The sequence below is a fragment of the Zeus faber genome (genome assembly GCF_960531495.2).
Source record: "Zeus faber genome assembly, chromosome: 14".
NCBI classification, from domain to species: domain Eukaryota; kingdom Metazoa; phylum Chordata; class Actinopteri; order Zeiformes; family Zeidae; genus Zeus; species Zeus faber.
In genome coordinates this window covers 11,295,012-11,307,566 of record NC_137200.1, presented here as the reverse complement: position 1 = coordinate 11,307,566, position 12,555 = coordinate 11,295,012, and the positions used below count along the sequence as shown (strand labels likewise).

Below are 12,555 nucleotides of genomic sequence, written 5' to 3'. Positions count from 1 at the left end.
AATATTATTGCAATACTTAGTGTAAAAACTCACCATATCGTGCGTTTACGCAACGGAGGACTAAGGACTTTTTGGAGGAACTTTCCCTTTTATTGTGTCCGCACTGCAGGAACTACTGTAGGAACGATCGTTGTTCTTAGAGCAACTTATTCAGCTCCTACTCCAGGACAGGGACTGAACCTTCAGTGATGTAAGTGCCGGTGATGGGTGCAGACCTAAGACCACGGTCTCTCGGAGTCCATCCGGTCGAGTTGCATCGCTCTGGGTGGGGACCAGCCGACGTACACCCAACAGTAATAAAAAAAAACATGACAAATAATTAAATAAAACAGTCTTTTTATTGTCTATGCATTTATTTAATCTAATGACGTTAATTGAATGAAACGGAAAATCCCTGAGCTAGTGAGCCTGTGCTTTACCAAAGTGGGAACAAACTTTTAAATTATATCTTGTAGCTCTAATATGAGTGGAGATTCAGCAACTGAATTGATTATTTAGAAGAAGAAGAATCTTTAATTACACGCTTTTGATGGTGGCCGGTGAAATGTGGCCTCTGTTTTGACCCATCCTGGCTTGTCCTTCCTCCAGGGGGGCAGCCAGGAGCAGTGGGCAGCATTCGACGCGCCCGGGGACCTGGTACCAAATGTCCATTGCTGGTCAGACGATGATGTGTGCATGTTTTTGGTGGGGGTGCTTTCCGACGTTAGGTGGAGGAAACCCCATATGAGCACGGGGAGAACATGCAAACTCCACACAGAAAGGCTCCTAATTGGGAGAAAACCCCCCGGAGCACGATGCCAACAGCGCCCCAGGCGGGAATCAAACCGAGGACCTCCTTGCTATGAGGCAGCAGTGCAATGCACTGTGCCACCGTGCCACATATATTATTATTTCTCACCACAATTTTGTTCAGAAACCAATTTTAGTGGATTGATATGGTGAAAGTTAAGGAGTAAATACAACACGGAACTTGTTCTGAAAACCCATTGGATAACGTCAGAGCACCGTCACCAGTGCCAGTGCCAGGTCTCGGGGAGCTCCCCCGGGTCCTAGTTCCCCTCAGGGAGTCACCTCAAGTGCGAAAACACGCCGCTTAATATTGTGAGGTCCCAGATGATATCGATATATATAGTTATATATATACTGTATATACACACACAGTATCTTCTTCTTCTTCTTCTTTCGGCTGGTGCACAAGCCAGTGTATCATCAGTGGAGGTCCCAAGCCCAGATTAATAGAGAGGGTTGCGTCAGGAAGGGCATCCGGCGTAAATACCATGCCAAATCAAACATGCAGAGAACAAATTTGATATATATATATATACAGTATATATATATATATTATATATTATATATATATTATTTTAAGTAAAATAAAAAATGTTGTTCGATCAAAAACCCTAATTTTTTCAAAATTAGGGTTTTTGTAGTAAATCTACACACTCGGCCAATTTAAAAACAGGCTAGTAAAACTTTAAAACTAGTCACTTTAATGCAGGGGTCTCAAACTCAACTTACCTGGGGGCCGCTGGAGGTAGAGTCTGGGTGAGGCTGGGCCGCATCAAGTATTCCACAAAGAAAGGGTTTCAAGTATTCCAAAAAAAAGTACAACTTCTTTTCCCTTTGCTATTGCAACACTATGCTGTCTTTATTAGGTCAGTGATTAATCTTGTTGAGTCCGCCCACTTCCTGAGTCCTCTGTACCTTGCACTGGGTGACAGGATATATTTCCTTCCACTTAGTGACACTCCGAAATCACATTTCAACCAAGTGACTAATGTGCACTAACACTAAACTTTGATGTCAAGTAGGGGGCCACAAAATGTCATCCCGCGGTCCTCAATTGGCCCACGGGCCGCAAGTTTGAGACCCCTGCTTTAATGTATCAAGCATTGCATTGCATACCTGTTTTGTCTTACCTCTTAGTATTATATTGCAGTGTTTGTCTTTCAACACTGTGTCTATCTTGCCATTCAGTATGACACTGCATTGTTGTGACCCAAAACAATTTAAGATGTCCACTATCAAGTTGACTCACTGTCATTATTGTCGGCATTTTATTTTGTCTTTCTTTAAGGTAAATACATTTATATTACTCATACTACACTACTTCTTTCCATTTTACATTTTAAAACTGTTTAAATACTGTTTAAATAATGTTTTTTTAAATACTGTTTTAAATACTGTTTTATTTTAATCACTACTTTACTCTGAGACTAAGAATCCCATTACCGGTAATGATGCTTGCATTGTTATCAAGTATTTAACAATAAACTTATAACTATATAAACTATACATAAATATATGTAATATATTTATATATAAACTAAATAAACTATAATTGCATAGACCTAGTTTGAGTGCTATTATACATTTTACAAAGCTATTGAACGTTGTAATTTTAAAAATGAAAATAAAAAAAGAATAAAATAAAGCATTAAGACCTCTTCTCATTCATATGACAAAAAAACTATTGAACTTTGAAAGATGACCCCTGGTCAGGGTTCAAAGGACAATATCTCAGGTAATGGGTTAGGGTTATGGGTGAAAATCTGAAATCTCTCTGGAATGTGATTGTGTTTATTGTGAAGTTAGCGCCATCTCATGGTGACACACTGCAATTGAATAAATGAGGGTGTTTACAGTCAAAATTAAACACGCCTTGTCAGGACACATGAGAAGGAGGGGCAATTCCAGCCGATTGGCAGCCGGCTGGGAGCCGCCTGATGGAGGGCTGGAAGTTGGCTGTAAGGTGGTTGCAATTCAGCTGTCAACTGGCTGGAAGAGCCCTCTTCAAGTGGCTCCTACTGTAGACCCAGGACAGGTGTGGCTGCTCAAACTACACCATCCACGCAACACTTACCCCCATCACCAAGAATCCTTGGCCGAAGCCAACCCCACCGCACCCCAACCAAGCAGAGAAAAAATTCAAATGAAAGGAAATGCCTGGACTCTGACACAGGGTTCCTATACCTTAAATAAATAAAAACACTGGACTCTAAAACACGGTTCTCATACCTCAAACCAACAAAAAAGTCCAACAGAACAGAACTGGTCCCCTTCCAGGGGGCCTGCCTCCCCAGAACAGCACGGTCCACCGGCAACCCTCCCCCAGGGCAACGATGCAGACTAGCCCTCCTCCCTTCTAGAGTGAGGGGCCTCGGGCTGCTGTGCTGACTGGTGAAGGCATGGCCAGGCTTGGCTGTTGAGTGGGCTGCTTGGAGGGGTGACCTGGCTTCTGGGCTGCAAGTTGTGGCTGCTTCTCCCCCGGTCCTCTGTTGGACCCCCTTTACTAAGTTATTCTGTTTTTTCCAGAGACTGAGTTTCATTGCCCTTGTGTTTTCAGAGATGGTCTATTCTTGCATGAGATGGCCTTTCCATGAACTGCTACCATTTTGGTTGCTGTCGCCATCTCTATGACTTTGTCTTGGATTTCACCAACCTGAAAAAGACATTGTGGTGTGGGGATGGTGGGGTTTAAGCAGCCAACACCTGTCTGGGATCTACGAAATTAGGCCCAAGATCAGGGTGGCTATACGCCTGTTGCTCATCAAAGCAATCAACAAGCAACATGTAAATCACCCATCCACACACACACACACACACACACACACACACACACACACACACACACACACACACACACAAAGGGTGTGTCCTCTTATGACGATGTTCCATCTGCTCCTGATGTGTTCCATCTTGCCCACTCTCTACAATAAATTGGTGTGTTTGCAACATCTCAGCCTGTGTCTCTGTGTTGGAGGGCCCTGAAAACGGAACTCGGGGACAGGCAGATCTGCCACAGACAGCAATAGTATTTGTAGTGAGCATTGAGAAGTATTGCATCAATGAGTTTTTCAATGTTTCGGTGAAATGGAAAAGTATGTCGAAGTCATTGGTTGACAAAGTTTTACACGCAGTTTGTGGTGGGAGGGCAGCAGTAGCTTTCAACGTCTGTTGTAATTCTAAACTTGGAATGATGGGATGAAAGGCAACTCAGTCTTTTCCACAGTGGAGAAGGTATTGGCATTGTTTTTTTTCTATAAATACTATTATTTTTTAAGGCGTAGTTGATGGTGGTGTTATACTGAGTTGTATTATATTCAGAGGTATTTGTTATATTCTGGAAATAATTTACAACAGAAGAGTAATCATGTCTGAGATTATTAATGTAGGTGGACAAGTTTTCCTCCATGTATCTAACATCTGCACGTCACATTTTTTGCTATTGTTTTCATTTCCACTCATTGCAAATGAAGTATTCTCATCCTGTAAAAACAAATTTAAAAAAAAGTAAGGAAATGTGATATTTACGTCATCAGACATATCTCTACAGACCACATACATCACACCAGTCAGGGGAATGCCACATATTCCATATAGCTCGCCAACTTATGGACTGCATGCAAACAACACAGTCAATTAATTCTATTATATAATTATAGGACCCAGAATCGCGATTGTGGCGCCTCCCCTTGCGGCTGCCTGCGCGAGCACCTTGTGGCGATTACGCACATTTTGGTATTTTTTAGTATTTATAGAGCTTATTGTGCGTAATCACCGGGTGTCATGACATTTCACTGCATATATGTATGACCGTATGTATATGTATGTGACAAATAATCTCTTGAACTTGAACTTGAACTTGATAATGTTCTAAAGAAGCAGTGGCCATCACTCACAATAGCTTTTTTTTTTTTTTCCACAAGGATCACCCATTGCAGTTGCTTTATGTATGTGACTGCTATTATTAGAATGCATGATATTAAATTTCAAAGTTTGTTTTGTTTAGCTGCTGTTAAAGGAAGGAATTGATAGCTTGTATTCTCCAATGTATTGACTACAATAACATCAGATATATTTGAATTTGTTATATGGCTAATTCTATCAGAAACATTTAGCACACATTGAGACTTATCATGTTGGCCTTTCAAATCAGTGGGGCTTTTTGCTTGTATTTGGTAGATTTCTTTGCTACTGGATGCTGTACAGTATTCACTCACTGGCTTGTGTTGTTTTATGTCAATAATTTATGCTTTTAGTCCAGTGATTTCAAATAGTGGTTGGCTTTCACTGAATGAATGCGCAGCATTACAGAAATGCCTGTAAACAGAGTCAATGTTGTTGTAATAAGCTACAAAGCTGCTGGGTGAGTCATACTGCAAATTTCCAACTGTGCTGCGTGCGTGTGAATCTACAACTGCATAACATGATCCCTGCTTAATAATTGGATACGCATTGCCAAATGTTAATAAGCATGCAACATTATTTACCAGTGATCTGTGAATGGCTTTATCAATTGGTATGGCTATATTCCGATGCAAAATAATAATATAATTCCAATGCATAATTTAAAAAATCAATACAGTCAGTAACCGCTTCAGCATACGTTAATGCAAAAGTTGTCTTAAAGAGGGTATGTTCCCTTGGCAATTCTCATATTCAAAATAATCTTTTCCTTAAATGTTGTCTTTGATTCTACCAGATGCTTTTATGTCCTGATAAAGGCTGATTCCTTCTATCAAAAAATCCTCCAGGTCACTTGTTTTCCATGTCAAAACATTTTGGTTCTTGCTCTTACGTACTGCTGTCAAACTGCACACTGCTTGTCCCTGGAGTCTCCATACCGTGCATCGCCCTCATGAAATTAGCTTCTTAACACTGAGATGTGTGGAGTATCAACAGGTATATTTAAAGGAACTTAATCTGTATTAAATGTGGTCAGAGATTTTGCAGCAACTTCTGTAGGCGTTTTTCGAGTCTTTCTCTCTGAGTTTTTTGCAGCCCTTACTTAAGAGTTTTGTCCAGAATTTTCAGAGCTTGTTTCAGAAGTTTCAGAAAGTATTTTAGTATTTTTTTTTTTCAAGAGACGAGTGGCTGACCTTGAAAGCAGATCGTTCTGGCCATCGTTTCTTTGCTGCTTTGGGCTTCTTTGAGGCATCTGGAAGGGAACCCAAAAACCCAAAAAGAAGGAAAATATTTCAAAACACATATACAATAAATACATACAATACCTTGTATTATGTAATTGCTTATGGTTATTGTCACCAGTAATTATAATTCATAAAGTTTGTATACATTGATATCTCTGGAATATATTCTGACAGTGATGTTATTTTGTTTTTATTATGTAGAACTTACTGTGGTGCATGTCAGTTGTCCTCAGAAGTGTGTGTGGTGTGTGTGTGTGTATATATATATATATATATATATATGTATATATATATATATATATATATATATATATATATACATATATATATATATACACAGTATATAAACCGTGATGTTTAATATGCTGCACTCTGTTTAATCCAATTGACTCTTGGTAATACTTTAACTTAACTAAAGTTCATTGAAATAAAATAATACTTGTCATTTTGTAACTTTGTATGGTTAAGAGTTCGTATTTTAAACATACAAAGTTACAGGTATTCAGGGCTTGACCCCTAATCATAATAATAATAATAATAATAATAATAATAATAATAATAATTAGACACTGCTCACCCACAACACAATAATAATAATAATAACTATACACCAATCAGCCACAACATTACGGCTGGTGGTGCCTCCACCGCATGGACCGAGTTCTCAATCCAGACTCTTCCCATGGGTGGTGCCCCAGTGCCCCACTAGCTTCTGCAGGGACACTCACAAGAAACACCTGAAGACCCTGTTCTTTCAGGAACACCTGAATAGCTGATCCTATCATAGCTCTGACTAACTATTCTTCTTTCTGTTGAGGTTGACCAGTTTTAAGTTGTTGTTTTGAGATGATGCACTCAGAACATTTGAGTCGATGATATTGACTAGTTCTAAGTTGTTGTATTGACATGATGATGTCGACTAGTTTTAAGATGTACTGACATGATGCACTAACAACACAGAAACTGATGATGATATTGATGATGTTGATATTATGTTTCATTTGTTTTTTTTTTGTTTTTTACATAGTGCACCAACAAAGTGGGCAGTTATCACATTGCACTAACGTTACGAAAATGACTAACGACGCTATTATATCCTGATTCCCTGCAGCTATCTCACATTTGTGTCCGGTTGAATTTGGAAACAGGAGCTCATGCACTTAAGTTCCAGGTCGCTCCAGTGGTCGGTTGTTTCTAGCCTCTCGCGTAAGTCGCGTTGGACCAAGAGCAACAATGAATAAATGTATAATGTAAAAAAGAAATATATAGAATATATTCAAAGAATTATATATATATGTATATATATATGTATATATATATATATGAGCACGAATGAGCGAATGAGCATGAGGAGCGAGAAAGGGGGAGGAGCCAACAACTGAAGCACTTTCACCGTGACTGTACCGGGAGTGAGAGAGGAGGAGGAGGAGGAGGAGGAGGAGGAGGAGGAGGAGGAGGAGGAGGAGGAGGAGAGCCAGAGAGGGAGGTAGAGAGGTAGCGAGAGAGAGAGAAAGAGAAAGAGAAAGAGAGAGAGAGAGAGAAAGACAGAGCGGATAGAGCCATCATCGTGGGAGCCACAGCAGTCGCGCTACCAGACTGATGCAGCTACCGAGAGAGTGGACGCAGCGGGGGGAACGGAGAGAAAGCATGGGAGTAAAAACTACAAGACCTGTCTAGCAGGAGGCGAAGAAGAGGAGAAGAGGGAGAGATAGAGCGCTCTCCGCGGTCCTCCCGTTTCCCCTTTCTTTTCTTTTTAAACCTGTGCCAAGCGAGTATATTTCCCGCGACTACACACAAACAAACAAACAAACAAACAAACAAACAAACACACAAACAAACAAACAAACAAACAAACAAACAAAAAAAACAAAGAAGCAAAGAAGCAAAGAAAGAAGGAAAGAAAGAAAGTAAAATGAAGTCCTGGCTGCTGCTTTTCTCCTGGTTCGTCGGAACTGGTGAGTGAACAAGTGCATGTTGTGGTGTGGTGTCTAACTTTGGACGGTGCCTGTGTGGAGGCTTCCCAAATCCCTCCTCCATCCATCCGTCCGTCCGTCCATCCATCCATCCATTGATTCCCTTAACCACAGTGATGTAATATCTGCAAAAGCTACGTCAGTGTCACCCCGTAGCACTGCCAGTGTCTTCCTCCCCCTCCTCATCCTCCTCCTCCCCCTTATCCTCCTCCTTCTCCTCATCCTCCTCCGCATCCTCATCCTTCTCATCCTCCTCATCTTCTTCCTCCTAATCCTCCTCCTCCTCTTCATCCTCCTCCTCATCCTCCTCCTCATCCTCATCCTCCTCCTCCTCATCCTCCTCATCCTCATCTTCCTCCATCTCCTGGGCTGACACGTCAGGTCCTTCCCCAGGGGCTGCGCTGCTGACCCGGGCTGCGTCGGGACTGTGGTCGGGCAGGTCTGGGCCAGCGCATGTCAGCTGTGATAACCATAAGAAGTTATCATATCAACGGGGAAGGGGTAAATGCACAGGGGAATTGGTTTATTGCTCACCCGCTACTCATCTCATTTCCAGGTTTTGTCTCTTTATGGAAGTTTTATGGAAGCTGAGGTGGGATTCGTGCACACAATCTTAGAATGACAGCAGATCCACGTTTCACGGTGTTTTTTTTTTTTTGTAGCCCCCCACTTGCAGAAATCACATGATGATGATGCACCTTGTAGGTCCGGGTGATAAATTGATATGATATATCAACAATCATATTGTTATGATGTCCATATTGCGTTACGTGACCAGATATCTTCTGGGATTGTATCATCATCATTGTCAAATGTTATGTTTAAAGCTGCATTACAGTAAAGTAATGCAGTTCTCTGAACTTCACGGACTCTCCTAGCTGTTTTAATCAAATCCATCTATCAAGGTATATGTCATAAAAATATTGTTATGTTTGATTTAGTCCACATCGCCCAGCCCTAATACCTTGTGTGTGTTATTATTCAGGTTTGACGGACAGATTCTGGTTGGCCCCTTTTAAAACAGTCCGTATTTATGCGATCGGTTCAAATATATGGGCTTGCATCAGCATTCCAACAAATTTGTGTTATCTAAGCCATTTTTTATGTTTCTGGGTCTTGCTATCAAAGTAGTTCTGTGCCAAATAAAATAGGGAAATGAAGTGAGAATTGAGAGGGGCTGATTGTGACAGGGAAAACAATACAGGGAATCCTGAAGATTTTTTTTTTAAACTTCAGTTCATCTAATGACTTTTCATACCAAGTCCAAGCCCAAGAGGATGACATTTATTAGGATTTTTTAGCCTGCTGGTTATTTTATTTTTCCAATCAAGACTTGACTTGATTTGTGTGGAATTTCACTGGAGAAGATATCCAGCATTAAAATATGGCATAGGGGAAAAATAACCAACTCGGATAAAAATTGTTTATCCATTTGTTACCTTTTCCGTAAAAGGTCACATGTGGATAAAAAAATGAAATAAAGTCTGTACAAGCTGATCCCAAATCAGACGTTACAGCAGGTCAAGTTACTCATGCAGCTGTTTCGGATTGGTTGTCTTGCCTTGAAATATAGCGGAATCAGTGATGCTAGAATACTGCAACTGCCAGGACTCTAACAGCAAAAATGTGTGTGTGTGTGTTTGCATGGAAGATTCCAAGTTTGAGAGGAAGAACCCAAGCCAAATAACAGGGCAACTTTTGAAACGTTGTTATGGTGTTTTTTTAATCAAGTGGCTTGCGGCTCTCCTCTAACACACACACAAACACGCACACGCACGCACGCACGCACGCATGTACGCACGCACGCACGCACACACACTCCCAGCAACCCCCACAGTTTCCGCCTAATTCACCTGTTGTGGCAGCCTCTTGTCTTGTTGTCCTAACTCGCATATTCACCCGGCTGTCTCGCTCCTAAATGGATGTCCTCCAAACGTTATTGCTGGAGTTAATGTTGAGGTTGGACATTAGAAATCAGCCGCGTGTGACTCCAGCAGAAAAACCCTGTCTGGTAATGCTGCGCGGACACACTCGTACAGACAGTGTGCTGTGGCGCACCACCACTAATTTGAATCTGACACCGGTAATAAAGCCTTTAATATGGCTCTCAGCAGCTCCCTTTCAGGCCCCGTACATCAACTCTCAAGAGGATAGCAGCTTTATTGCCTGCTTTTATGAGCGTACGAGTGTGCATGCCGGTGTTGGAGGGAAAGCAGTAGCGCAGCCCCCTTCCCAGACCCCTCCCTCCCTCCCCAGCCATCACCACCACCCCCACCACCACTACCACCACAGCCGCGTTCTGTAAATTGTAAGTCTGAGAGAGTGCAGTTGCTACAGTTTCCAAATGACTACTTCATTTCCAGAACCAGTGCTTTATGGCCCTCTCTCTGGTGAGCAAAAAACTAAAATGAGAAAAAAGGCTTTTTGCCAGAGAGTGAAAGGGTAGTGGAGTGCCAGAGCAAGCCCCTTCAGCCTGGGTCATTTTCGGTCTTGGTGAAGGTGGCACAGGTGACAGGTGACACAGGTGACAGGTGACACGACGAAGTCAAAGTGACCCCCCTCCTATTTAATAACCCTTTAACGCTGTGCCATGGCTCAGCACTCGTTTGCGTTTCTGGTAAAAGCTGCCGCTGTACACACATGGCATGCCTAACATCTGTGACAGGCCTCGATCGATAGGTACAGGACATTCAATTAAATGCAGGTGGGAACGTTCTGGGAGTAGGAATGTGGGCACAGAGAAATTCCGCCCACTGACACGCCTTCTGGTTGCAGTTCAGCTTCTCCTCCAGCCACCGCTTTGCATGTCTCCCAGGCTGTCGCTGGATGAAAGGCAAAGAAAAAGTTTGGAGGACAGAGGCGAATGAGACCGATGTAAAGATTGAGGGAAAACAATGAGAAAGAGAGACAATGAGAGAGGGATGAAGTGATGGAGACAAGTTTCAGCGTAGACTTGCGAATGCCGGGTGTGAATGTCCGCAGCACAGTCAGAAAGGCCGAAGGTGGGACGGATTCGTACTTTGCATCTAAATGGATTTTGCAAAGGTATTTAACAGGAAATGATCAAGGACTGATGGTCGGGGATGGGCCAGATAGTCTTGTTTCTTCTTGAACTTCTTGAGACCGCCCTATTTAAAAGATGCCTGTATTTTTTAGGGGTCGACTGTCGATATTGTCTAAATTGGTTCTATTTTCATGGTAGGTACCGCAATCATTTCAGGCATGCAATATATAAGAACATGTAGTCATGGATTTTGTTAGAGTTTGTTTTTTAACCAATATTTCATGATTCACATACATTCGCCTCAAATCGCCCAAGGCTTGGCGACCCTCTAGGGGGGTCTTGCACCCCAGGTTCCAGGTTCACTGTTCTAGTTGCACGAAAATTGATACTCTATCAATTAGTAAATGGATTTTTCTAACAGCATGTTCTTCGAGCAAACATTGCTGCTGGCGCACTTCCCTGACTTTTTTTTGCCCCTTGTTCCATCAATTATGGCTTAGGTGTTTCAACAATATCTTGTAAGGTGGGCGGCCAAGAATCAATGGAGGAGCAAAGATACTGACTGACTTTTGTCAATAAAGTTCAGATATTAACCGACCTCACGGCCATGGCAGGCTGACACTTCTCGTCAAGCCATTAATCCACAGTTGCTTTGCATAGCACAGAGTGCTTCCATCCAAAATCTTGATTAATTTCACTTTAAGTCAATGAGCCGAATGAAGATCGAAGTGAAACATCTTACGAGTCATTGGTGTTTGGTCAGAGGGAAAGACAGAACACTGAGCTTGCTCATCCACAAAATGGGCCATTTAAAAACCAAACCATTGAAACCGAACAGCCCAAACCGGGCTTTCACGCTCTGGTAAGAGCACTTTTCATGAATCAGTCCCACACAAAATATTGTGGAAGGACAAAAAAAATAAGTCATTATTTATACATTTGACTAGTAGTGACTTTCCTTGCTTTTTGTTCTAGTGCTACAGGTAACACTAGAATATTTGAGTTTAATGGTTTTCTTTTTGGATCAATTCATTTTAAAGAAATATTAACCGAGTACAAAGATATTAGTGTTGAATCCAATTATTAAAGTGTGGAGGACTGGGCATTGCCTTTTGTTATTAGTCACCATAGCGACTTATACATTTCTTCTGTACTGAATTTGGTTGCTAAATTGCAAGCTTTTATATTCAATAGTTTTTTATTTTAATCGATTTTAGTTAAAGATTGAAATCCGACATATTCAGCCTACAAAATTAGTCCTTTCCATTTCATTAACAATACCTTAGATGTCCAAGCATTTTTTATGCACAATGCTTCTAGCCTCTACAGTGTGTTCATCATTGCGTAAATCACTGCCATTTTTTTTAAATAGGGACACCAGGCATCATATTTCACACTGAGAGCAGTGGTGTAAAATACTGCCGTTATTGCCATTTTTTTCATGTTCTGGCCCACAACGCAGGTCCATTAAAATGTCGTTTCCATGTGGCCTCGAAGTACCAGGACTGTGTGTCTCAACCACTCATCGTCAGCTGACTATAGAGAGTCGTACCAGGTACCACAGTAGTGACTTAAGAATGAAGCCACTGCCACTCGATTGAACACGCCGCCGCTTGAAACCATCTTCTCGCTCCAAGGTGGGCTG

At 41.7% G+C, this 12,555-nt stretch overlaps 1 protein-coding gene across 1 annotated transcript in view; it reads left to right on the top strand.

The window, feature by feature from the left end:
* Window positions 1-7,491: 7,491 nt before the first annotated feature.
* kirrel3a (kirre like nephrin family adhesion molecule 3a) overlaps window positions 7,492-12,555 on the top strand; it is a gene marked incomplete at its 3' end in the record, with an annotated part of 202,352 nt that continues 197,288 nt past the window's right edge. The window contains exon 1 of the mRNA XM_080013364.1: window positions 7,492-7,888. Within this exon, the coding sequence (XP_079869490.1) occupies window positions 7,846-7,888 (43 nt within the window). The 5' untranslated portion in view covers window positions 7,492-7,845. The remainder of the gene's footprint in view (window positions 7,889-12,555) is intronic.